Here is a 25,725-nt window from a genome sequence, read left to right as displayed (position 1 = left end):
TCTGCCCCACCTACTCTTGGTGAAACGAGAACTTATGCCTCCACAGACTCTGTCATTACTACGTACAAACTGGATCCAAGAAAAGTCAAATTATAGTTTAAAGTTCAATCCAGGAACAACCTGTACGCTGGTAACTCCGGTTTCCGCGTTTTCAAAATATTTGATGCACTATTCGATATCCCAGCCCTCTCGACCGGCCTCTCTTCCCTTATCGAAGGGCCGGAGAGGACTCCGAGCCTGGACAACCGATCATGGAAAATAAAAATAATATAATAATATTAAATACGCCGTAGGTGTTAACCCTCGGTACCTCTACAAGTACTCCCTTAAGGGGCTATAGATGATATAGCGAGCCCTTAAGCCGCGTCGGGCGGTTATACAGGTAAACTTGTAGCCAAACGACTACTAAACCTCCTGTCCCTCCCTAAGTCTGTGCTACAACTCCTGCCTGAACTACCGATAAGTGTGGTAATGTGGCACTTAAATTCGTCCTCAGGGGTGGGATGCTGCTGATGTGCAGAAGATGCTCGACTATTTTTTGTCGCGACAAGTCGTAGTATCTGCTAATTGGGGTTCTCGTCGAGCGTATACATCTCAACCATACGCTCAAGTGGATAGACCGTAACGTGGTCTAGACGCTCGCAAGAATCGCGGCGAGAGGGGGTCCGATAAGGGGTCGGATTAACGATTCGAATTCTGGACCGGCTGTCGAGTTATATTCCGCCGACGTAGTGCTTGACGGTCGACTGGCTAGGATGCTCGTAATCCTAAACTGCACCAATCTCCCTATTATCGCTAGGTAGGCGAAGTCAACAAGGTGGGCAGCGCGCCGTAAGGGTTGACTAAACCCCCTTGTGTGTCAGCTGCGGGATTCGAACCCGCGACTCGTCATCGACCCAAGTTGGCGAGGCTCAAATCGGACTTATCTACCAGCGAAGTGACCAACTACATCAGCCGACCGAGAAAAATATTATCAACGCGTTTGGTGGCAGCGTGACGATGTAGTATTGGAACGAATCTGTGGAGGCGGGGCCCAGTTCCTTGGGTTGACTCAGGTATCTTTGCAGGGTGTCGAGAACTGGCGATGGATCGCAATCTGAGGTAATTCGGGCCTTTGCTTGTGAGAATAGCAATAAAAATACGCCTCTATATGGAAGAATGTCCTGCGACATCAGTAAAGACTTATCCGAGTTCCAAAGGTCCTGTGATGACCAGATCGAGGGAACCTCTTTTCCTTCAAATACATATCTACACAATCAGCCCCTAACCCCTTGAGTTCCTTAAAGAATAGTTCAGACCCCTGCTGAATGACGTACCGCCGTTAGATGTCACGATGAAACGTGCGAGAAGATTTTCAGATGGGACGGTAATACCTGCATCATTCGGCTTGGCCCGAATTAGTGACTGATGTGGGCTGTGCGTTCCACTTCATGCCATCAACTATTTTGGTCAACTTGTGTTGGAGTTGTCGCTTTCAAGTCTCGTGAGTTTGGCAATTGTGGGTGACATGTCGTTCTTGTCGGACAAGCCGGGTGGTTTTCTAAGTTGTCTCGGTTCGCTTCGTTTGAGGCTGGCGAATATAACCCAGTCTATGCTTCTGGGCGATAGAACAACTTCATACACAATGTATCAGGCGTCTGGCCTTTGAAGTATGTATTCATGCATTGTAGCCATTGCTGTGACCTGTTCTGGTTATTTTCAAATTCAGATCTGAAAGAAGTATTTGAAGAAAACCATGGCGATGACAGAACGACACTTCGCATGCTTCAGCCAAGCCTCCGAGAGTCACTTACCCCGATACCCAGCCCATTAATTCCGTACCATGCCACCTGAACAGGCTTCCTTCTGCATGGACTTGATCCTTTAAGATGACTTTACACTACTGCCAAGAACCCGCCTACTTTGCGCCATCCCAATCACGAGACGAGGGGAGACCGCCCGTAGTATATTCAAGTCACAAATTTCAGCACTTGCGCAGTCAAGTCTAGAAGTAACATCACGATCCTGAAATCCGACTCATCAAGATCCTTAACAAGGAAATATCATTCTCGCCAGACAGGTGGATCCGCCATTTAGACTAGTCTACACTGCCGACAGTCTGCTTCCAGTCTCCGAATTTCTCCTTTCAGTTATCATCATAGTCCATCCCAGACAGTTAGTTCAGTTCACCGCCCGGCCACCTTTTTGACCTCAAACCCCGGCACGCCATGCTCAAAAAAAAGATCCATCCCCAAACGATTCATATCCTTGACCTTGGTCCAAACGGCCAGATAGTGCAATTCTCATAAGAGAGACTAACTCTTACGCTGTCTCTTCGCTGCCCGCCCACTCTCATCCTCGACGAGATCATCTCTTGGTATCTCCTCCGTCGCAGCACTGCTAGGTGACTCCTTGGTGGGTGTGTTCACCGTGTCCACAATGCCAGTGCTGTAGTCAATATTCAGCCCATCGCCCGAAAATGGCTCAAACTTGGCATCGCCATCAAATGCCGGCGTGCTGAAGTCGAAGTCCCCGGTCCCAGCATCTGCATTGTAAGCTGAGGTATCGAGGTACTGACCAAAGTCGATGTTGTCGTCAAAGTAGTTACCGCTTGATCCGTCGAGGCCCGGTATCCGACCCGAGGGGCTGTACGGGCCGAGGAGGCTGGTCAGGTTCTCGAGTTTATGGTTCTGCTGCTCTTGCAAGAGGTGCAACCGATCTAGTTCTTCTTGGTTGACAGAGAGCTGTGCCAGTGACGGCAGCGGGGCTGAAGAGCCCATTAGGGGTGACAGAGACGTCGGGCTCGAAGCAGGCATGGGAGGGGCGGACGACACAGGAGGTGCAGGGGGTGACGTACTGCTACCTTGGCCGCCTGACATGATGCTCAGCATGCGACTCCTCTGGTCTTCCGGCATGGTTGACGGTGTTGCTGCGGCGACATTCTGAAGATTTATAGGACTGTCGCCCCTACCCGTATTGATATTCGCATCGTGGATGATCTTCATCATTCCCTCTTGAGGATTTGACTCGAGTTCATGCTTTAGATACGAAGGACTAGTGCCCGGCTCAAGGGGCATGTCAAACAATTCGGTAATCTGGTGGTTATTGTACGAAGCCGGAGTAGCACCTGCCAAAGTCGGTCTCACGGCTTCCTGGTCTTGTCCGTGGGCTTGTTGAGGGATGGGCGGCAGCAAGCGTTGTGTCCTCTTAGGCGTACTCGTTGCTGGCGCCGAACCCGGCTGCTGCTGAACATACTCCCCAAGATCCACGACGTTTCCAACGCTGCCCTGATGTTGGCCTTGAGGCATCTGCATTCCGTTGGGATTCATGATACTTGCCAAAATGTCACTGACATTCTGAGTTCCGCCCTGCTCCTCCAACGATTTCCTGAACACATTGGCCAGGAAGTTCAAGATGGCGTTGATGGAGTTCTCGTGGCGACTGTGCATCTCTTGAAATGCAATAGCTTGATTTTGGAGTTGATGGTGTTCGCGGTGCAAACGAGCGATCGCTTCACTGATTTGCTTCTGCTGTTCCCGTAAAGCATGCATCTGGTCACGGACCACGGCCAACTCCTTTTTTTGCAGAGGCGGGCCGGAGTTATCGGGAGCGGGCAGGGCACGGCTCGCAGTGACAGCAGGATGCTGGACGTAACTTTGGCCCAGCGGTTCGTCTCCAGCAACAACCTCCTCGTCACTGTCTGCGTCTCCATCTTCAGCTCGCTTACCCTTCTTTTTGGCGTTTCCGCTCTTGGGTTTGTTGATCAACCACAGCAAATTTGGATGACCGCGTTTGAAGTAAGGATTGTAGTATTCGCTAGGACTCTTGTTCTTGCGCTCGCTCGCCTTCATTGAGTTGTCCGACAATCCAACTTTCTTGTGGAAGCCATACATATTGAGCTGCCGCACAAAAGAAGCATAGTTGTTGTGCTTGAAGAGCTCCGGGATGAGGGTCTTGGCAAACTCATCTTCGTCAAGCACAATGAAAGAGTCGCCTTTGTCAGACCAGCGGATGAGTTCAGTGTTCTTGGATTCCTCCAGAAAACTAGTCAACGTTAGTATAAAATCTTCAATGGGGTCCTTGATGAAGTCACTTGCCTGTTCAGCTTCTGCACAAAAGGTGGAATCTGCTTTCGCTTGGCTTGGGCTTCTCTCTTAGCCCGTTGAGCTCTCTCTTCCAGCACCTCAATGTTATCGTGCTCGTCCGTGGTACCATTTGGTTGAACCAACTGGTTATTTTCGACGAAACTTGACCAAGGGTCGCTGGGTGGTTGTGAATAGGCCCTATTTGCAGCCACCAGTTGATTGTTCATTCCCCGTCTTGCGAGGGCAGTGGAAGGGGCCGGATGAACCGGGGTGGGTTGGCTGGGGTATCCGCTCGCGGCGCCAGGCGTTGTTGGCGACATCATGGCGTAGTTTGCGTTGTTCCCATTCCACCGCACCTGATCTGGAGTCGGATTTGGCGGAAGGTACGGCTGTTGTATAGATATTGGAATAGTGCCCGGTGCAGGTCGTTTTCGAGGATTCGGATTCGGATGAGGCGGAGACATGGGAAGATGCCCCATGGGATTGGTATATTGACAAAGAACGGCGTCTGAATAGAGCATTTGACTTGGTCACGACTGACCGCCTTATTGGAGCAGTGAAGATCCCAATCCACCCAAGCGAGCCGACAGCCCCAATGCTTCCTCCAGGCGATTATACTGCGAGAAGTGCGGAAGAAATGTTCGGTCGAGGAACTGGCGATGCAACTGCTTTTCTGTTACTTCAATCCTACGGCTGGAATATCGAGGGATTATCAATCTGTTGGGGGGAAGCGTCAACCGATGCGCTGGAGAGTTGCCTGGGTCAGCGCGAAAATGCACACGATCGAAGACGATGGTGCAGAGAGATATTGCCCGTCGGGGATGGTATGATTGTGAAATGTTGTCTATGGCGAGGTGATTCTGGATTCGAGGCACTGACGAGGCAATGGCGAGGCTGCGACGACAGCCTGGTTCGTGACAAGAGTTTGGCTGGCGAGACTGTGTAGGCTAGTCTAGGCGCGCAAGGCAGCTTCCGCAAAATTCAATTGATTACAAGCTGTTTGCTCGATTTTGCGGTGCCCACGCGGGCATACGTTGTCGGTTCGGTTGGAGTCGGTCAGTCGGAAAGGAAAAGTCGATATCAATTCTCGATAGACCAAGATGGTGGATTCCAGCTGCACCCCCCCCCCCACGTCTGCCGTCATATACTTAAATATGTACTGCGAAATGTGCGAAATGCTGTCAAAGGCGGGTACAATAAGGGAATCCTGAGTCAGCCCGTTCTAGCCCGAAGAAAGTTTCCAAGACTTCCTCTAAGTAGGGGATTGTCTCTGGAGGCTCGCGATGGAGAAGGCTTCTCTGACACCGCGAGCAAAGGCCCGTTGTCTCAAAGGTCGATCTGCCAAAAAGATAGTGTCGCGACTTTGGTGTCACAGTTCACCCAAGCTTCAGCTGGAGGGCCGGGGGTGCCGGGGGTGCCGGGGAAAAGTAATAGCTGTCCGGGGCGGTTTCTTGCTTCTGCGGTCAGTCAATTAGCTGCAACGTCCTTCCAGGCTTGCAGCTGGACTTGTGTCACCAAGACAGTCAAAACTTGGGACAGAGCGGAATGGTCGTTTATTGTTTCTTGACGCAGTGCTGGCTGACACGACTGTCTCGGGAAATATCAAGAAAGGCTTTTAATGCGACGGTCCCAACTTGTGTCTCTACTAACACGTGTTATTTGCTGAAGGGAGAGCCCCGTGTGGTCTTTCTTCAACTGTTCCTGCCTTGACTTTGTCCTTTCACGTGGTGGTATGGAGAAGAGATTGTTGAATATGATGACTTGAAATGGCGGCGAAAAGACTTCAATGTTATCAACTTGTTGGCTTTCGAGGATCGATGGGATATGATCGCAATCACTGATGAGTTTCAACCTCTTGGATCCGATATTGACTTTATGATGGTAGCTGTCTTAACTAGTTAGGAATGCTTCAACACCCACCCCGCGCTCGTGCCCGCATAAAGCTTTTCATCGTGGTGCTTCAAAATTCATCATTCAGTCTTCGCCAGGGAGGGTCCTCTTGCTTGTCGACATCGAGATGCCTCGCCTAACAGGCCAATCAGGACAGTCTTCCGCTGGTGCTGCTCTTCTCCATGCGGCGATGACATCGCACTTTGAGATCCGCATGTTCGAGTCCCCACTAAATTGAAATCAGAATCTTGTGAAGGGATCAGTGCTACAAGACGAGGAGTGGGCATTGATATTGAGAAGTGGGGACGACTAAGCTCGCGATGTTCCGCTGTGAAGCTGACGAGGCTCCACCCAATGCCCATTCAACTCTTGTCTCCATTAGATGCCGCTGTCAACACGTCTCTGAAAGGAACTTACGGAGAAAACACTCCGGGCAATTGAGATCTACGTGAGGCTTAATTGTAGACTGCAGCACAGGTCGCAAGTATGAGTATACTTAGTCAGAAGGGTGAAAATAAGATATATTAAAAAAAAATATTAAATACGCCGTAGGTGTTAACCCTCGGTACCTCTACAAGTACTCCCTTAAGGGGCTATAGATGATATAGCGGGCCCTTAAGCCGCGTCGGGCGGTTATACAGGTAAACTTGTAGCCAAATGACTACTAAACCTCCTGTCCCTCCCTAAGTCTGTGCTACAACCCCTGCCTGAACTACCGATAAGTGTGGTAATGTGGCACTTAAATTCGTCCTCAGGGGTGGGATGCTGCTGATGTGCAGAAGATGCTCGACTATTTTTTTGTCGCGACAAGTCGTAGTATCTGCTAATTGGGGTTCTCGTCGAGCGTATACATCTCAACCATACGCTCAAGTGGATAGACCGTAACGTGGTCAGACGCTCGCAAGAATCGCGGCGAGAGGGCGTGCTGCGCGCCTTCTATCGTGAGGGGACGGGTTCGCCGACGAGCGTTATCGGAAAGGCGAGGTCCGATAAGGGGTCGGATTAACGATTCGAATTCTGGACCGGCTGTCGAGTTATATTCCGCCGACGTAGTGCTTGACGGTCGACTGGCTAGGATGCTCGTAATCCTAAACTGCACCAATCTCCCTATTATCGCTAGGTAGGCGAAGTCAACAAGGTGGGCAGCGCGCCGTAAGGGTTGACTAAACCCCCTTGTGTGTCAGCTGCGGGATTCGAACCCGCGACTCGTCACCGACCCAAGTGGGCGAGGCTCAAATCGGGACTTATCTACCAGCGAAGTGACCAACTACACCAGCCGACAAGATATATTAACTATCTATACAAGCTCCCTAATCACTATAGCCTATTCCTGGTTACTAGGCTAGAATTTCTTAGCCTTACTACGTCGATTAGCGTATATAAGTATTTAAAGTATAATCATACCTATTATAAAGCCTATCTTGTTGAAATTATAGAAATCCTTATCTTCGATACTATACTTGGCTTTTATATTCCGTATAAAGTCGAAGTATTCTTAAATATTTTAGCATCTTCGTATAAGGCCTTCTAGTAGTCATATAGGTCATTTCAGCGTGTCTAGAGCTCTAGTTACCGTTATAAAAAGTTCAAAGTTTGGTACTTACTAACGCGTCTTACGCCACGCTCCGCGAGTAGGAGATTAGCTATATCTTCTATATCCTTAACGGTAGACAAAATTCCTTCCGAATACATATTTAATACATACTCAAGAATAGCCTTACGACGACTTAGTTTCAAGCCTTTTTTAATAGCTTAGAAAGCTAAGTTTAACTTGGCGTTTTTTAAATTAGATTCTATAATTACTCATAGAGAGATAGCTTATAAAAGTTAAGGGAGCGTGTTTAGGCAAAAGTACGTGACTCGCTTATAAATCACGTTATACATATATATATGTACGTGAATATGGTATTGCCGGATTTAGTATAGTGGCAATATTTAGCGGCCCCTACTAGTACACGACAGGGTTACTTTTCTTCGGACGTATCGTACCATTTTTTGAGTTCAGTATCACCTCCGAGGCCCCATAACGCTCATGCATGGACCCTGTAAGACGAAAAGATCAGGCCAGGGAAGGACGATCTCGCAAGTTCACTCAAGCTCTTATTCATCGGCTTTCCCATGGTGAAGGAGTTGGCATATGGCATTCGTGACTTTACCATATTTACGAGGCCTCTAGCCAAAAGCGTATGAACTGGCAGAGGACCCCTTCAGCCGTGTGAATACCTCACGCAATGCTAGTTAAACTGTCTGCGGTACTTGGGATAATTTTCGTCCCTTCGTTCCTAGTGGGCCCCGTCTTTGTCGGGGCTGGAAATACCCTAAGTACCTTGCAACGAGCTAAGCTGAAAGAGAGATTATCGCAACTAACGAATGCCGGCGAGACATCACAGGGTATCAATTCGTCCTACAACGCAGCCAACTTACAAGCCCAGGAGTCCCATTCTCACCTCGCCCCTCGTCCCGCCAACGCACTCTGTTTTGCCAACTTCTGATTCCTCGCCTGATCCCACTCCCTCCCACTCCCCCCAGCCCTAGCCTCCTGCTTCGCCTTCTTCTCCTCCTTCAGCGTCCTGGCCTTCTCCCTCGGATCAATAACCATGAGCTCGTCCTCAGCCTTCTTACGGTAACTCAAGTCCTTGCCCAATTTATCCGCCGCAAAGCTCAGTTTATGCGCCATCCAGCCATCATCATCACTGTCGTCCTCTTCGCCCTCGACCTTGTCCCACGTCTTGCAGCTCTGGCAGTTAGCGATGAAGTGCAAGTCGCACAATTCTGTCTCGTCGTCTTGGGCCTCGGTCGTGGGGGCTTCTGCGCCGTCTTCGCCGATTTCGATTCTGGGTTTCTCCTTTTCGGGTTCCGGGGGTGCTTGTTGTAGTCGGGCTTTGAAGGCTTGAAAGGAGGTGTACTCGGCTGATGACATTGAAGTTTCGCCGGCCTTTCTTCGCTTTCGACCTCGGGTTGATGTCTCGGGGATAAATTGCTCTATACCTGTCTTTCTCACTTCTCTGACTGGTGCCGAATCCACGGTCCTCTTCATTGATGCTTTCAGGGCTGCTATCTCATCATTTGCCTTTTCCAGAGCTGACTTCTTTGGAAATTCTGGTTCTGGCGAGGAATAATCTTCTTGTTCTACTTCGGCAGACACCTTTTCTACTGGCGGTGAAGGTGCCGCCGCTGATTTTGACTCCTCTGACTCTTCAACTGGATGTTCTCTGACGGGGATTGATTTCTTCAACTCCTTCTCCTCTCTTGGGCGCTTCTTTCGTGGGTTCGTCTCCGCAATTGTTTCCTCGTCGATATCCATAACGATCCTCGTGTCAAATTTGGCTTTCTTCACAATAAGTGCTGGTTCACCGTCTCCTTCATCGTCGCCGAAGCTCAGTAGCTTCTTCCCAGAGTTTGGCTTCTTCTTCTTCTTTTGCGTGACCACAGGAACTGCTTGGCTCTGCGGTGCCACCCGTGTCCTCTTCGTGATGTCCTCGAAAGGATTGGTAAGAATCTCAACGGTGGTAATCCTGATAGGATACAATGGCCGGTCGGTTCCCTCCGCAACTTCTGCTTCACCCATACGTGCCAGGTTATATATTGTGTCGCCCGCTATTCGTCCGAAGACCGTGTTCTTATTATTTAGCTCCTCTGCCTTGTCCAATGTAAAAAAAAACTGGCTTCCGTTCGTGTCCGGCTTGCCCTCGTTGGCCATGCCCAACAAGCCCCTGCGGTTGAACTTCAGGCGCGAGTGGAACTCGTCTTTGAAGTTCACACCTGTAGGCCCTGCATTCTTGCCATGACGCTGATCTTCCGGCCAGGGGTCGAGGTCGCCGTTGAGGGCACCGCCGTCGTAGATACATTCGCCACCATTGCCACTACCGGTGGGGTCTCCGCCTTGTAAGATGAAGCCCGGCACAAGGCGGTGAAATATGGTGTTATCATAGTAGCCGTCGAGACATAGTTGGAGGAAGTTGCGTGATGTGAGCGGGGTCTGCTTTGCGAAGAGCTCGACGGAGAGGTCGCCTTGAGTCGTGTGCAGAATGACGGATGCGGTAGGCTGCGGCTCGAGGTTGTAGATTGATGACATCGTGTAGTTGTGCCGGCAGCAGCTATGAGTTTTAATGCGCCTCCAGTGAGTTGAAATGTTCTGTTGGCAAATGGCCCGATGTCGAGTTGGCGATTTGGGTTGTTGCAAGCAAGACACGCAGCTTTGTTAAAGCTTCGCGACGTAGTGTTCCTTATCTTATCGTGAAAGTCTACAGGCGATACAAGGTGTGGTACGAAGTAACTTACCTACGAGCGAGGCCGGATCAACTCCTGGATAGGACATTCAAAAGTCCGAAATGCAATTTCAAACTTCCATTAGTGAACTCTCATATGCACGACCACGTATGGTGTGAGAATTGGAAATGTCTTGTTGACTAGCCAATGAATGTATCATATTCCAGAACAGCAACAATCGGCTCTCGTGGTATTCCTCTGAAATACGCTTTGCACATACCACACCTAAGGTCGGTTTAGGAGCCCAAGCAGTCTCCAAAAGGAGAACAGCACGACCCCTTCTCTTCAATGAGATGGAAGCGTACAGAGTACCATGCGCAGCAACACGTCCGAATACAGATAAACAGCGCCGGTTGAATACGCTGATATGGGAAGCCTGAGAATACATTGCTGTCTCCGTGGCATAACACTTTATACATCGAACATCTGGGGTAGCCTATATCATTCCACCCTTCGATGTGCCGTTCATGTTTATCACACATTCGTTCAACGGTATCACTCGAGGATACATGGAAGCGACGCAGAATCAAATTTGTGATATTTTTCGAGATCGGTATAGTAACCAGCAGCCCGCCCTTTAGCTATAAGTCCAGCCCTTGCCTAATTGACCGTGCTCCTAGAATGCTATCATATGTTGGCCTGAAAGTCATGCCCAAATATGCCTGTATTTTACATTGCCGCCTCACCCAGCCCAGAACGTCGTCCATGATACTCAACGGCCCCTCCGTCCGTCCTGCTAAGTCTGCCGCCGGTCTTGTCATAGTGAGGCTCAAAGGATTCGGGGTTCAAGCTCGATTGCAGCTGATCCAGTTGGGATCGTTTTTTCTTAGGAGCAGGGTGTTCGTTATACACATCTCTGTGTATCGTCGAGTTGACAGGCTGTTTCTGAAGTGCTTCGGAGGCAATGCCGTTTCCAGCAGCGCGTCGCTTGTTGTCGGACCCGGGACCGCCAGACCGCCCTGTCTCCCGGTCTGGCTGCTTATAAGTGGCAGCGTGTTTGCCCTGGCACTGTCGTTTATCTGAGAGCTCGGAAACTGGAATTATGCGCTGCTGCCGCTCAAGATTCAAAGATTGAACGGGCGACGATTGGGGCGAAGCATACTCTCCGACTTGGCTTTCCTCTCGCCCTTCTGTTTGGGTTCGTACTCTGGATGGACGTTGCCCCCAACGGAAAGAGGTGGATCTGATCGTGGGCTTGGTTGGCCCTCTTGTGCTTATTGCCGTCGAATGTCGCCATCTCGTCTCGCTTTCATTCCTCGAAGAATTTTCTTCAATGCCCGGTCCTATTACTCGTCCCACATCATTTGGACTCTCTGGCCGGTCTATTGTGGTATCCGAGTCGTAGTCGTTGTCAACGTAATACGTGTTAGAGGACTCGGGGAATGAATTGGGCGGGATACTTGCTTGCGGCCATCGATGGGTATTGGAACGTGTTCCATACGGGTTTTCTGGTTTGAATGCGTTGTCGGGACCATCGTGGTATTTCGGGAATAATGAGAGTCGTTGTGGGACTTCAATCGGGATAGGATCCGTCATATTCCTTGCTTGGCTCATCGCAACCAGCATATCTGCGGCTTCCTTGTCTTGCGGACTTATACGGCCTGGTTGCAATCGATGTGCAGCCGCCGGTTGGTAGGAGGTCGAAGAAGCTGCAGGAGCGATATCCAAGACGTACTTGCTCTGCTTGTCGGTAGAAAGCGAACGGGGTGGCGTTATTGGACTGTAGGGAAGGGATTTGGGCGATTCAGTCGATTCGGATAACCAATTGACCATCCAATGGGTTTCGGTTTGGGATGGATCATGCCCGGCAGGCAGGCCGTCTGGGTAGGAATGGGATGTTTCCATGATCAGGAAATAGGGCAAGTTGCCATTAGAATATTATCGTTATATGGAGATGGGTCAGGATAAATCCTGCGTGATGAAGCAGAAATGTGATGCAATCAATGGGCTAATTCTTAGATGCGGTATATGGGTGGTGATCAACCCGGGTGAAGCGAAGGTGATTCAGAGAAGCTCACAGTTTGGATGGGTGGGAGGAAGACGACGGAGAATGGAAGGAGTGCGAAGGGGGTTTGGGGGCGCTGAGGAAGACCTGCCGCAAAGTGTGGCGAGGGACTCCGGCTCTTTTCTCTTTCCTGCTGGTTTGTCTACCAGCCCGCGCCGACATTCTTGAGTACTGATTATTTAGTGCAATGCCGGCAGAAATAGAGAGATGGATTCTTTTCTGGCTTTTGCTCCATTGGCGGAGGGATTATCTCAATTAGGCGATGGTTCCAACAGTAGGCCAATGTTGACAGCAGAGGGAGGAAGGGGCGGTCGAGTGTCCGAAACCCGCAGAATTTCAATACAAACTAGATGGACCCATAGGATGACTTTCTTGGGTCAATCCAGCCGCGCTTGAAAGTGAAAGCAGATTGGGGGGCAAGGCGGAAAGTTATATTTCTTCCCTACTGTACTTATTCTTAGGTAGGGTAAGTAGGTCCCATGTTCGCACTCGATCTGTGTGCTGGCAGATAAAAGTACTGAAGTACCTTTATGTAATGGCGGACAATACGCTGGGCATCGAGCAGACCCTGCATTATGAGATTCCGTTCTTGTATCCCACCAATCCTGTAGTTCTGCAGTCGTTATCATGGCAGTCATTCAACTGCGCCCCTGCTTACTGCTCGTGCGTCGATATAATACGATGTGTATGCCCACCCTAGCATCAACTTCTTCCTATGCAATGCTCCTTGCAGTGCCACATTTTCACCTTACATGAAATCCACGTGCTTATAACATGTACAGCAACGCTAGTATTTTCCCTGGGTAGCTCCTATTCTTAAGGGTCTAGCATTCGGTTTCCAACTCGGCGTTTGCCATTCGTCATTGCCACATAGAGGCCTCATGTACGGAATAATGATGGAGCTGAAAGGAGACTTCATCAATGGCGGGGTATATCAAGGTGGCCCGTCTGCAATGGCCCAATACAGCCAGAAAATGCCGAAAAATGTTCTTGTTTACACAACATTCGCTATCCTCGTGCAGAGTTCAGCCCTACAGGAGATCATGCTACGTTCATTCAAGCGGCAAGGGGGTGTAAGAGCGGTCGGGTTGTTTTGTCCATCGTCTCGGAACGTGGAATATTCCATGGCATGTACCTAGGTATCTTCATTCTGTTGCATCCTCCTTCGCAAAAGTGCTAGCTACGATAAGCGGGAAGCACGCAGAAGCTTCGCAGTAGACCTGTACGATGAGTCAACCTTGGGAAACAAAAACCATGAGAAGCGAAGAACTTACCTTGACGTGGTCCGCACCAACTTTAATCTTTCCCCACGAGACTGCTTCGTCTGGTCTGGCACCTGCATCACTGCCATCAAACTCTTGTGCTGTGTTGATATAGACCGCTGATTCTGCGCCATTGCGCATCAAGTTGGCATTCGCGATATGATGCTTGACGACACCACCGCCGAGAATAATCATGCCTGTTCTCTTCGCAAATACAGATATGTTGTTGATCCGCCGAATATCCTCCACTAGATCAATTTTTAGGTGTAGTGGCGCTGCCTTGTACGTATGAAAGTAAAGCATATCGCCAAGGCTGCCATCTGTCAAGGCTGGGCAGAACACGGGAATATTGTTCCTGTAGGCCCAGTAGTAGACTGACCGGTCATCGTTGATTTCCTTGCCCAGGCGGTGAATAACCTTCGATGGCGTCCAGTTTATTTCTTCGGCCGTGCCCTTGCTCGCCTCTTGCTCTTCGAGCATCTTGTCCAAGATTGGCACGACCCAGTCCTCGAACTTGCAGTAGTTCCCGTTCGGAACCATAAGGTTGCCAATGCGGTTCAGACCATTCTTTCTCAACTCTGCCCCTGAAGCACTAAATGAGGACATGTAAGTATCGCCCAAGCATTTGATGAAGTCTTCCTCGATACCGCCAGCCGTCGTCACAACACAATCGACGTGCTTGTGCTGCAAAAGATATCGGAATGTTCCCCGCAGGCCGGACGAGATCATGTTTGACGTGTAGCCGAAAAAAATGGTTGTCTTGTCTCCTGTCTCTGGATCTCGCCATTTGCGCATATCATTGATGATCCGTACAGCTTCGCCGATCGACGAGGCTTGGAAGCCCATGTGTTTCATGCCTTCCAGAAGGTCGTCAACCGTTATTTGTCTTCCTTTGAATGCATTGAAATCGAGCTCCTCAACTTTCTGGGCCTCATCGGGCAAAACTGATTTGACGAAGACAGCATCCTTGGCCCCAGTCGGGCCAGCAGGCGCAGTGTTCTCAGCAGACGACGACATATTGCAGGCTTGACTTGTAACTACAGCGACCCAGTTGAAGATTGATTTTCTCCAGGTAAGAACCAGGTTTGAGTTTAACAATATTCGTCTTTCTTGGTGACTCAAGGCTTTCCCAGATTTTTGGTTAGAATGATTGCTCCCCTCCTCTTCCGATTCATGTGGTAGTATCGATCTTCGTTATTGTTTGTCACTACCCAGATGCTTGTATCGAACCACCCGTATCAGGAATCGTACGGAACGAGCCAGACACACCAAATACCAGTACTTTGCGGGTTTGTGAATTGGTGAAAAGTTGGCAGTTGAATTTGCGGAAGTAAATATCACCCCAACTTTATATCCGAACTGGAGTTCTAGAGAGATATTGGTGGCGGCAGTGGTGCTTTTCCGTTTCGAGAACCGCAAAAGATCTTCGTGCAATATTTTTGTGAGTGCCCGCTGTACATGCAACATCACCCGATTCTGCTGCGGATGAGAAGTCACACGCATCTTTAAGGCTTGGCGCGCTTGGAAGCGAACCCAAGCAGGTGCCGCCTTGCCGTCAAATCTCAAGGTTGACACCGACCCCACACAAATCCCGTCAGGCTCGGATGTACCGGGGTACTGGGAAGTTTGGCTTGAACGGCTACGGGTCATCACTTTAGATGGCAAACGTTACACTCATCCGTTGACTGAAAGAAACATCACCTAAGACAGGTTACCATTGATTGTTTACAATGGATGAAATCAAGTCAATCCAGTGTGTTGGCGACTGCATGAACCAACAAGCGCAAGTCCATGGCATCCCACTGCTACTTTGTGCATTGTTTCTGCAGGTGGGTCTAGCGTAGATGCCGGTGCGCTCTCCATCCTGGTCGGGCTTAGCGCTGCCACGCGAAGACGTACCAGTGTTTTCGAGGTCTCCAATTCAGCCTCTTCCACCTTTCACCTGCAGCATTCAACTACATGATCGAATAGAGTCGATACTGTATCCCGACATTTAACGGAGGTCCTGTAATTTCTCCTTTGTATTTGAGTCTTACCTTCAGAAGTCGTTCGGTAGGCGACCTGGCGCATTCATCCGTATACGGATCACCGGACCGGCGCGACGACGTTTGCGGGCCACCTCATGACTTCCACCCGTTGCCCACATCCGACCACATCTCGAAGTTGACCAATTTGCGCATCCGCATTCCTGGCTCTCTGTTCACGGATTTGGTGACGATTCCGTCCTCATGAAAACTCAATAGGGTTACTTGAACTAGGCGGCTCCCTCAGCCACCGCAATGTAGGTTTGATCTCTCTGTTATTTAGGGTCTCGCACCTTGTCCCACAACTCGCAACTGCTGCAAAATGCTTCTGTTACCTCCCTGTCGAAATCGACATATTACCCTCGTGATGATGATGAAATGCACCCACGCTCTCATCACCCTGATAACAGGCACTCGGGCTATTCCCAGAGGCCGCGCTTCCATCACAACGCCCCTCGCTATCATCCTTATGTCCATCCTAGCCATCCCCATGCTCACTCTGAATGCGATCTTAGGGCTTCTCGCTATGGTGGATCCAGGTACGATGGCGAGGCACGTCGCTCAAGGTCGCGCGACCGCTCAGCAGAGCGATACAATGATCGCGCTTCCCAGTACAGTGACGGTGGGCCTCGACGAGCTTCCGCAGAATCCCGCTCGAATAGCTCGGCCTTCCAGACGAATCGCGACAGTTTCCGTGATGCCCTACCACGAGACCCCCCAAGAGGTCCAAGGGCGCTCCTGGATCCTCCCAGCGGACCCAGGGGAGGTGGATTATCTGGAGAGTTTCGAGGACGAGGCCGTGGCAGAGGCAGAGGTTGGCGGGATGATAGCCGGGATAGAGGCAGAGACCGCGATTACGACCCTCGCGACCGAAGAGAACTATTTCGGGACGAACGAAGCCGGGAGCGTGAGCGCGAGCGCGGAGACTGGCGGGACCGAGATCGGGATAGCTTTCGTGGTAGGCGGCCTTCCCCACGGGGCAGGTCACCACCGATTGGTAGAGATTTTCGAGATTCTAGGGACTTAAGAGATGTGCCCCTAGGTGTCGATCCAGACCGTGCACGTCGTGGCTCTAGGGACGGACCTCTTTCTGCAGGGTCATCCAACTCAGATGCTCCGTTTCCTTCAACCTACCGAGGTGGATTTGGCGGTCGGGGGCGTGGTAGAGGGCGAGGGGATTGGGATCGCGGCCGCGGAAGAGACTACTATGGAGATCGAGATCGGGACAGATATGGACCTGGACTTCGGGCTCGCTCTCAAGAGGGGCGATTCCGAGACAGAGATGATCGCGAACGAGATGCTAGATTTCTCGACAACGATACTCGCCCGCGAGACCCGCGCGATGATCGAGATGCTCGCGACCGTGAAACCCGTGGCAAAATGGATCGGACCTCCCACGAACCGGCCCCAACAGCCAGGGAAGTCTCACCACCACCCCTAGCACCAGCGGCACCATCATTTGGATCTGTACCCAACCGGACCTCATCCAACGCCGACATCAGCGCTGTCATAGGCAGGGTACCACCGACTGGCCCAAGAGCGTTGAAAGAAGAGCGTCCTCTCCCTACTGGGCCTGCGGCCGGCAACGATACACGACTACCGCCCACTGGGCCTTCGAAGCCATTACATCCTGAAGGGAGTCCTCCAATCCCTTCTGGTCCTCGTGCACAACGGCCTGGTCCATCTTCGAAACAATGGATCAACCCAAGTTACAAAAGAGGCCCAGAGTCGCCCAAGATGAATAGGTCCCAGAGCTTTGCCCAAGCGAGATTCCCCGGTTTCCGTCCAGATGGCACAGGTTTTGATCAGCAACCAGACAGTGACAGGCGTCCACGCAGCAGCGAATTACACATAGCGGATTCAGTGGATGGCGCCAATAAACTTGACAGACGGCCTCGCTCGGCTGGTTCGCCATTTGACAGAAGCTATCAACCGAGAGGATCACCGAAGACAGTCAAATCTGAAGGAGCCCATCCTCAAGATGGTGTCGAACACTTGACCAAAGAGTCGTCCATGGCGGAACCCGGCTCTCCGAAACAAGTCTATGAAAAGGGCGTAGCACGTCGAGAACCGCTACTAGGGGTTATATTCCCTAAACGTACTGGAATTCCATGCAAGCAGTTTAAAGCACCTGTTAGCGATCAGTCGTCAGAGTCTGACGATGAAGACTTCGGGGACGAAATTGAGTCGCAGTTGACCGCGACCGAGGCAAGCCTGAAGAAGATTCCAGGTCCAGAGCATACCGTACCTATCGACGTCATTGTGCGACATGCGATTCTGTCGCTCGAATGCGTCATAAAGGTCGGATCTGAACCAGAGAAATTGGCGGCTATGGTTGGGCCAATTCCGGAAGAAACAACGACTGCTCCAGTCGAAGCAGACATGGTTGATGTTCCAGACGAGAAGCCCACAGATGTTGATGCTGCGCCCGAAGAGCAGAACGTCGCCCCCAATGAGAAAGCGCCATCACCCATTCCGGAGGTGGCAACGGTGGTGTCAAGCTTGTCTCGAGAGGAACTACCCCACCCTTCGATAGAACATGATATTGATATGATGCCTATTGACGAACCAATCACGCGTCATACAGTATCCAAAACGGAGGATGGCGACGTGGTCATGGAGGATGTTGCGGAAACTGCCCACTTCCCTTCTGGCCCGCAGCCAAAAACTGGGCAGATAAACGGGATAGTTTTCCCTAAATCTCGAAGGTCTTTGTTGTACCAGGAACTTGAGCCAGCGCTTTCGAGAGATGGGAGCAAAAGAGGGACTAGTACGCCATCTCCAGCGGAGGATGACGACGAGACGGACATCGAGGATGTTGACCTACAAACTGTTGAGATCTTTCAGGATCATATGAGCACGCCGCCGACCGATAGCCTCCCCGACTTTGACGAGAAGCCATGGTATGATGACCGAGCATTTCTCAAATCTATGGACGCGCCTAGGACTGCCTTGGACAACTTTATCCTGAAGAGGCTCCAGGCAGAAGCCTGGGACCGGACGGTAGAGCAACAACAACTGAGGAAGATTTACTCCGGTAATTATGAGGCATATCTCCGGTTTACCATGTCGGACGACCCGGTTGCTGTGAAGAGTCGCGAGAAGTTTACATGCGTCACGGGGGTTCCTGAGCCTCCTGCCCACAAGCCAGGTTTCAATGGCGAGGCAAAGCCGGAATCTACGAGACGAAGTAGATATGCCTCTGAGCGCGACCTTGAAAGAATTCTTGAAGAATCCCGCCGGGTTGAGGAAGAGAAACGTGAACGTCACTTACGGGCAGAGAAGGAGAGATACAGGAGCGAAAAGGAGGCCGTCTTGCCCTGCCAATATCAGACTCAATTGGAGATAGACAACAATTTCTACCGTGACCACACTGGTGCCGTCGGACCTGAAACGATTGTATCGACGTGGGAGGTTCTGCCTCCAGTTGACAACTTCACCGAGGAGGAGGTTGCTATCTTCGAAAAGGCCTACCTGGAGTTCCCCAAGCAATGGGGTAAGGTCTCCGATCCGTTGCCTAACAGGGACTTCGGGACCAGCATCCAGTTCTACTATCTCAAGAAGGAAAAGGCTGAGCTCAATCTCAAGGAGAAACTTAAGAAACAACCTCGGAGGCGCAGGAAAGGTCGAGGCAAGCAAAGGTCTAGTGCACTCGTCTCGGAACTCGGCAATGGTGACAACGAAACTGAAGAGACGCAAGAGACTGGGGAGAACGGTGAAAGACGCCGACCGCGGCGCGCAGCCGCTCCCACCTTTAACTCTGAAGCTACTCCTGCTACGGATGGAGACAACACGGCCGGCAGTTCCACCCCGAACCGCCGCGGTGCTGGTGCAACGAGAGCCGACGGAACCGTGGCTGAGAAACCTAAACGAGGCCGTAGGTCGGCTAAGGACAAGGAACCCAAGCTGCCCCGGGCGAACCAAACTCTGGCCGCAGCGCCGCCAGCGAACACGGCCAAGAGCAACCGATCCCGGTCTAGTTCTCGAGTGCAGCCGCCGGAGTGGGTACCGCAGCAGATTCAAGGCGAAATGCCTCGGGTTCCAACCCCGTACGAGCATGCTCCAAGCGGTATCCCTGTTCCTCCTGTTTCTATGCAGCCTACATTTCAAGCTACAAAACCACTCGTCAGCCCAGAAAGAGTCGTTCCGCTGCCCACTCCTGGGTCCATGTCGGACGTGATGGCCCCGCCACCATTGCGGCCAGAACCACCACAGCCTCCGGGGGGAATGCCGTTTGACCTCAGTCAGTCGGCGTTCTCAGATCGCAAAGCCAGTTCCCAGGCATCTAGCTACTGGAGTGTGCCCGAAGCAACTGACTTCCCCGCTTTGCTTCGAGCCTTTGGTAGCGACTGGGCTGCTATAGCCAATCACATGCGCACTAAGACTGCTGTTATGGTATAATGCTGTTCCCTTCATGACCTTTTGGTGGACCACGACTAACAAAGCACTCTAGGTCAAGAACTATTATGCACGTCAAAAGGACAATGGCAAAGAATGGGAAGCACTCGTTATGGAGGCCGAAGGCAAGAAGCAGCGAGGCGAGAAGATGCCACAGCCGCCTGTACCTAATCCAACAATCAAGTCGAAGCGGTACGACACATCGGCCATCAATCGGCCGTTGGCTTCAGCGGACACTGTCATGGAAGACGCGGCCCCTCCGAAACTGGAACAGCCCCCCACGCCTCAGTCCATTACTGGTCGTTTCAACGTCCCAATCGCAGCCCAACCACAGCAGCCATCGGTGGTGCAATCGCCCTTTTCTCAGCCTCCTCAGCCTCCGGTTATGGTCCACTCTCATCCAGCCAGTCAGCCCCCTGTTTCTCAACCGCTTGCCCAACCTGTGACGCAAACCATGTCTCCAACACCTCGGCCACTAAGGGCGCCTTTTGCGTACCATGAGAGAGAACAACGGGAATCGATGTCGCAGCAGCCGACTCGCACACCTCTTGTTCAGAAACCTACGCCTCAAGCTCACCCGACACCAGTTTCCGAGCCACCACCTATAAGACATCCGTTGCCAAATTCAGTTATTGATCATGTCGACCGTCAAAAGACAGAGTCGAAGCCAGTTAAGGAACAGCCTCGACAAGAGCGGCAGCCGCTGCGTGTGAAGCAGGAACCCGACCTAGGCCATCAGTTCGACCCTTATTCGGCTCAAGTGCAGCCTCAACCCCAGCCTCAAGTGCAAACTCATGTGCAACCTCAAGGGCAACCTCAAGGACAACCTCAAGGACAACCTCAAGGACAACCTCAAGGGCAACCTCAAGGGCAACCTCAAGGGCAGCCTCAAGTGCAGCCTCAAGTGCAGCCTCAAGTGCAGCCTCAAGTGCAGCCTCAAACCCAGCTGCAGCCCCAGCTGCAACCCCAGCCCCAGCCCCAGCCCAGCCGTGGAGCTCCAGTTCGAGCAGAACTACCTCTATCACGCCCGCCTGACCCCCCTCGTGCTGTTGCCCCTGCTCCCCAGGCACCATTTGCTACCGCCTTACAACAGCAACAGGGACGGGGCTTGTTGCACGACAACCATCCTTCGCAAAGCCATCCGTCGCCGCCCGCACCTCCGAGGCCTCTATCAACCTTGTCGCGGCCAAGGTCCTGTGCAAACGGAGCCGGTGAACAGTATAACGCGCCGCCTGCGCAACCGACTCCACCAGTGCCTGCCGCGGCACCACCTAGACCCGTGGAACGTAAGACGTCCAGTATAATGTCCTTGTTGAACGACGATCCTCCACCGCCCCCTAAGAGGGTTGCCGAGGTCCCAGCAATGGTGAAGCAGTCATCTACGCCGCCTCCGCAGAGTAATCTTTCACGCCCACCACCGCCTCCACCACCGCCGTCGCACATTCGTCGCGAGCCGCAAATGGTCGAAACCCAACCGTACGCACCTTATGGGCGAAACCCGCCACCAGCGCCTTCATCCATGCCTGCCTTGAAACCATACACTACAGCCTCGCCTCAGCCTCAGTCACTGAGTGCACCAAGGCACTTGGCTATGGAATCTCCCGCCGACCGAGTGGAGCGCGAACGTGCCGACCGGGAACGTGCTGATCGAGATTACTTTGCTCGACAGCGTCAATTCTCGTCCCCCCATCAGTCCGTTGTTAACTCACCACAGAGCGCCCACCCCTATCCCCCTCAGAGTCAGGCAGCTCAGATAAGCTACCAGACTCAGCCTGGATATCCCTACGGTGCGGCTGCCGCTCAACCACCCCCTGCAGCCTCTCCTCCACCGCCACAGTACGGCGGTCACCCATCGGCATCCCGGGGTCACGAACCACCCTCGCAACCCAGCCGGGACATGCGGGACATGCGGGACATGCGGGACATACGGGACGTGCGAGAGATAAGAGAGATGCGGGATATACGAGAGATGAGGGACATGAGGGACATGCGAGACATGCGAGACATGCGAGAGAGGGCATGGTCTGGCGCGCACCCAGGTCATGCTATGCAGCAGCAACAGCAGCAACACGCATGGCAAGCTCAGCCGCCAAAGTCCAGTCAACCGCCGCCATCTCAGTCACCATGGGCCGCGCAACATTCTACACCCAAACCGCCACCGCCAAGCAGCTCTGTACCGCCACAGCCATCATGGGCATCGGCTCCCCCAGCGCCACGTGGACATGACCCTCGGGAAGCGCTGAATCTTCGGGACCTACGGGATCCATACCCACCACACAGATCAATGCAGCCGCATATGCAACCGCAATACGGTGCACCCGTCTCTCGAGCCCCAGAGCCACAACCTCCCCAAGCATCTGCAGGCTATTCACGGTACGCCAATACACCGGTGCCAGGTCGTGACCCCCGAGATGCGGGACCGCCCAGCAGTTATACGCCCGTCAGCGCCTACGAGGCGCGAGGTCAATACACGCCTTCAGGGCAGGATATGCGCGAAGTCCAGATGAGAGAGCAGCAGCAGCAATCCATTCTGCAACAGCAGTTACGGCCACCGCAGGATCGCTTGTACGACACCCGGCCGCCAGATAGGTACGGGCGCTAGTAGTTCCCGCACCCAGCGATCGGAAGCGTTGCGATTGGCGTCAGATCTTCCAAGCAGAGATCCCAACACAACAACATTATCACAAAACAACGCGCAAAAGGTCACTTGACTTAGTTTTGCATCTGTACATTGAATTATGGAGGAACTGGGGGAGGACGTGGAACGACGACTCTGCTTATATAGACGGCGTTGATTGACAGGCATCACTTGCTGCAAAGGGAAAAGGCTCTGTTGCCATACAACGCGAGGGTTTTATTGGCTCTTCTTGTTATTTTATGTCTTGGGAGTCGCGCTGGAATGGTTAAATGGTCCCATATCTAAGGTATTACATATGTACATCATTGAGATTTGTTGGACGGGAATCCACATATCTTTGTTGGAGTACAGTACTCGAGTGTATTGAAACAGTTTATGAGCCAAGTATGATTTAATTCACGTCTGGGTTAGATGATGTGTGCTTGTGATGGTGACTAAATGGTAAGTATTGACACTCGTGGTAATATGAGTCTGCGATCTATCATGAAGGATGCGAGATAACCAGTAGGCCACCTCTACAAGAACAGGGGCATGAATTCAAAAATAAACATTCCTTCCACCTAGAGCTGAACTTACCACTCTGGGTACACGAAGTGATGTTACGACTGGCGTGCCTAGGGCATAGAAGTCTAGTTTATGCTTTCATGATGTGCTGGAGGGCTGAAGCTAGAAATGCAGGGTCCTGTCACTGCTGTACCCGTTGGTGGGGGTGGGGCTGTAAGGCTGAGAAGGCCACATGCGGCTGCATTTCCTTTCAGTCCCGCCCGAGCCAAAACTCCAAGCCTGCATTTTCTCAACCCAAGAATGGACTGGCAGACAGAATGGCGGAAAAGAACGGAATCCAAGGGAAAAAAACGATAGTCTTCTTGCATCCCGATCTGGGTATCGGTGGTGCGGAACGTCTTGTTGTCGATGCCGCGGTCGGCCTGCAGAACCGAGGGCACAAAGTCGTCATCTTTACGAGCTACTGCGACCCGAGTCACTGCTTTGATGAAGCTCGCGATGGTATGCGGCACCCTTGTGCTTCAAATATTTTGCACCAGGATGGGATGAATTGCTACTAACTGTCGTCTCCATTCAGGCACCCTCGACGTCCGTGTCCGCGGCAACACCATAGTCCCATCCTCGATCCTCTCACGATTCAGCATCTTGTGTGCCGTCCTCCGTCAATTACACCTGATCCTGCAAATCTGCTGGACCAGCGAACTGCAAGACCTCGCCCCCGATGCCTACTTCATTGACCAGCTCAGCGCTGGCCTGCCCCTGCTACAATACCTGCAACCCCAAGGTCGCATCCTTTTCTATTGCCACTTCCCCGACCTGCTCCTAGCCCAGGGCCGCCAGAGGTGGTGGAAGCGCGTATACCGAGTGCCCTTTGATTTTCTAGAGCAGTGGAGCATGAGCTTCGCCGATGCCATCGCGGTCAATTCCAACTTTACCAAGGGTGTTGTCTCCGGCACTTGGCCCCGTTTGGCCCAGAGCAAGGATTTGAAGACCGTATACCCGTGCGTGGATACCATGGCCAAGAAGACGGGCGATGCGACCAACGCGGACAATGGAAAGCCGCTGTGGAAGGGCATGAAGTTCCTGCTGAGCATCAATCGGTTTGAGCGGAAGAAGGACATCGCTCTGGCTATCAACGCCTACGCTGGGCTAGGCAAGGACGCAAGGAAGGGTGTGAGGCTCGTTGTTGCTGGTGGCTATGATAACCGCGTCCCCGAGAACGTCGGGTATCACAAGGAGTTGGTTGATTTAGCCGACTCCCTAGGCCTCCGCAACATGACGGCCAAGACAATCGTCACAGCACTCGATGTACCCGACAACGTCGAGGTCCTCTTCCTGCTTTCGGTACCGAACCTGCTCAAGGAAATGCTTCTCAAATTCGCCAAACTACTAGTCTACACGCCAGCCAATGAGCACTTCGGTATCGTTCCACTGGAGGCCATGCTGGTAGGCGTGCCTGTGCTAGCAGCCGATACAGGAGGACCCACCGAGACCGTGATCGAGGGCGAGACGGGATGGCATCGATCGCCAGCTGAGGTAGAGAAGTGGACCGAGGTCATGGACGCGGTGCTCAACAAGTTGTCCCGGGACGAACTGGCCAGGATCTCCCAAAATGGCATTTCGCGCGTCCAGGACAACTTCGGCAACATGCAGATGGCGGAACGTATTGATGAGATTATGGAAGAGATCCTCGATATGAATGCCAAGTCGGGTTCGTGGATGCCTGTTGTCGCAATGGTATCCGGTGCCGCCCTGGCGCTAGTGAGTGTGGGCTTGGCATTGTTTACTGGCAAGACGAGCGATTGATGGCCGCCTAGATTGGTACTGGGGACATAATTTGCGGCCTTGTAAATAAAAGAACAGTTTTTTCAGATGATATATCACATGCGAGCTAGGGGCATTTAAACTACGCCACACGGGCCTTTATTCCATTTCAAGCACTGGGCCGTGATGATCTCGCTCGTTGCCCGAGGTGTAGGGGCCGTGAAGCGAGACAGTCATCTCTAAGTGGACTCGATGGGGTATTGGCAAAGGGTTAGCTTGGGTTATTTTACCAAGAACACAACGCCAATCAGTTCGATTAGAAGCCCCCCAACCGGCATGTGGCACAGCTTATTGCTTACGCCGCTCCCAATGCCAGGTTGGTCAGTACCATGATATCGGATCCGGTGTTCGGTTCACTTCGTCTGATTTACATCCGAACAACGTATCTGAAATGATGTACATTCCGAGTACCCATGACAAGTCCATATGGGAAACGAGGGGTTATCGACACACTTGACACTGGACGATGTCATAGACTGTGATGCCGTGTCAGGGGTGTATATGGAGGACGCGCAATTTGGGACTGCAGAGCCCTATGCTACGATTTGGAGGCTGTGACGAGGCTGTGGGAGGTGAGTGAGAAGTTGGTTGGACATTCTGTCGATATATGAAAATATGCAGGGGATGTTCTGGGTTCAGTGGCTAGGTACGTTTGGAATGGGAATATATCTTGTCTAAATGTTTCTCCATCTTATCTTATAGGTCTGCAAGCCAACTAGTCTAGTAAACCAAAGTACATGACGCAGAATTAGCTTCAAAGGAGCGCGGGAGGATATTGTACTTACTCAGGTTTGTGGCGCAGGAACTACCAAATATGACTCTGGTGTTATAGTCATTTAGCTGGTCT

The 25,725-nt window shown here is 51.9% G+C and overlaps 7 protein-coding genes and 1 non-coding gene across 8 annotated transcripts; 2 read left to right on the top strand and 6 right to left on the bottom strand.

Moving 5' to 3' along the window:
- Nucleotides 1-2,294: 2,294 nt before the first annotated feature.
- BCR38DRAFT_414254 (uncharacterized protein) lies at nt 2,295-4,528 on the bottom strand (the record flags this gene model as incomplete). The annotated part of the gene is made up of 2 exons (XM_040858915.1): nt 2,295-4,013; nt 4,073-4,528. The coding sequence occupies 2 exons, from the start codon at nt 4,526-4,528 to the stop codon at nt 2,295-2,297; spliced, it is 2,175 nt and encodes a 724-aa protein (XP_040710409.1).
- Nucleotides 4,529-7,132: 2,604 nt separating this feature from the next.
- On the bottom strand, nt 7,133-7,235 carry BCR38DRAFT_t354. The gene has a single exon. It is a non-coding gene; the product is annotated as a tRNA-Thr (tRNA).
- Nucleotides 7,236-7,965: 730 nt separating this feature from the next.
- On the bottom strand, nt 7,966-10,166 carry BCR38DRAFT_378997 (cyclophilin-like domain-containing protein). Its single transcript, XM_040857380.1, has one exon. The coding sequence runs from the start codon at nt 10,027-10,029 to the stop codon at nt 8,398-8,400; it is 1,632 nt and encodes a 543-aa protein (XP_040710408.1). The 5' UTR covers nt 10,030-10,166; the 3' UTR covers nt 7,966-8,397.
- A 585-nt stretch (nt 10,167-10,751) lies between these two features.
- Nucleotides 10,752-12,336, bottom strand: BCR38DRAFT_112849 (uncharacterized protein). Its single transcript, XM_040853395.1, has one exon. The coding sequence runs from the start codon at nt 12,066-12,068 to the stop codon at nt 10,893-10,895; it is 1,176 nt and encodes a 391-aa protein (XP_040710407.1). The 5' UTR covers nt 12,069-12,336; the 3' UTR covers nt 10,752-10,892.
- A 1,037-nt stretch (nt 12,337-13,373) lies between these two features.
- Nucleotides 13,374-14,507, bottom strand: BCR38DRAFT_355117 (Deoxyhypusine synthase; the record flags this gene model as incomplete). The annotated part of the gene is made up of 2 exons (XM_040856927.1): nt 13,374-13,448; nt 13,503-14,507. The coding sequence occupies 2 exons, from the start codon at nt 14,505-14,507 to the stop codon at nt 13,374-13,376; spliced, it is 1,080 nt and encodes a 359-aa protein (XP_040710406.1).
- An 88-nt stretch (nt 14,508-14,595) lies between these two features.
- BCR38DRAFT_112837 (uncharacterized protein) lies at nt 14,596-15,324 on the bottom strand. The gene has a single exon (XM_040853394.1). The coding sequence runs from the start codon at nt 15,138-15,140 to the stop codon at nt 14,685-14,687; it is 456 nt and encodes a 151-aa protein (XP_040710405.1). The 5' UTR covers nt 15,141-15,324; the 3' UTR covers nt 14,596-14,684.
- Nucleotides 15,325-15,892: 568 nt separating this feature from the next.
- On the top strand, nt 15,893-22,514 carry BCR38DRAFT_414250 (uncharacterized protein; the record flags this gene model as incomplete). The annotated part of the gene is made up of 2 exons (XM_040858914.1): nt 15,893-19,909; nt 19,968-22,514. 2 exons carry the CDS (start codon nt 15,893-15,895, stop codon nt 22,512-22,514), a joined length of 6,564 nt encoding a protein of 2,187 aa, XP_040710404.1.
- An 804-nt stretch (nt 22,515-23,318) lies between these two features.
- On the top strand, nt 23,319-25,710 carry BCR38DRAFT_469316 (uncharacterized protein; the record flags this gene model as incomplete). The annotated part of the gene is made up of 4 exons (XM_040862803.1): nt 23,319-23,555; nt 23,632-24,765; nt 25,052-25,088; nt 25,668-25,710. The coding sequence occupies exons 1-4, from the start codon at nt 23,372-23,374 to the stop codon at nt 25,708-25,710; spliced, it is 1,398 nt and encodes a 465-aa protein (XP_040710403.1). The 5' UTR covers nt 23,319-23,371.
- Nucleotides 25,711-25,725: the final 15 nt, after the last annotated feature.

Source organism: Pseudomassariella vexata (genome assembly GCF_002105095.1).
Source record: "Pseudomassariella vexata strain CBS 129021 chromosome Unknown BCR38scaffold_21, whole genome shotgun sequence".
NCBI lineage: Eukaryota > Fungi > Ascomycota > Sordariomycetes > Amphisphaeriales > Pseudomassariaceae > Pseudomassariella > Pseudomassariella vexata.
This window is presented reverse-complemented; position numbering and strand designations above follow the sequence as displayed.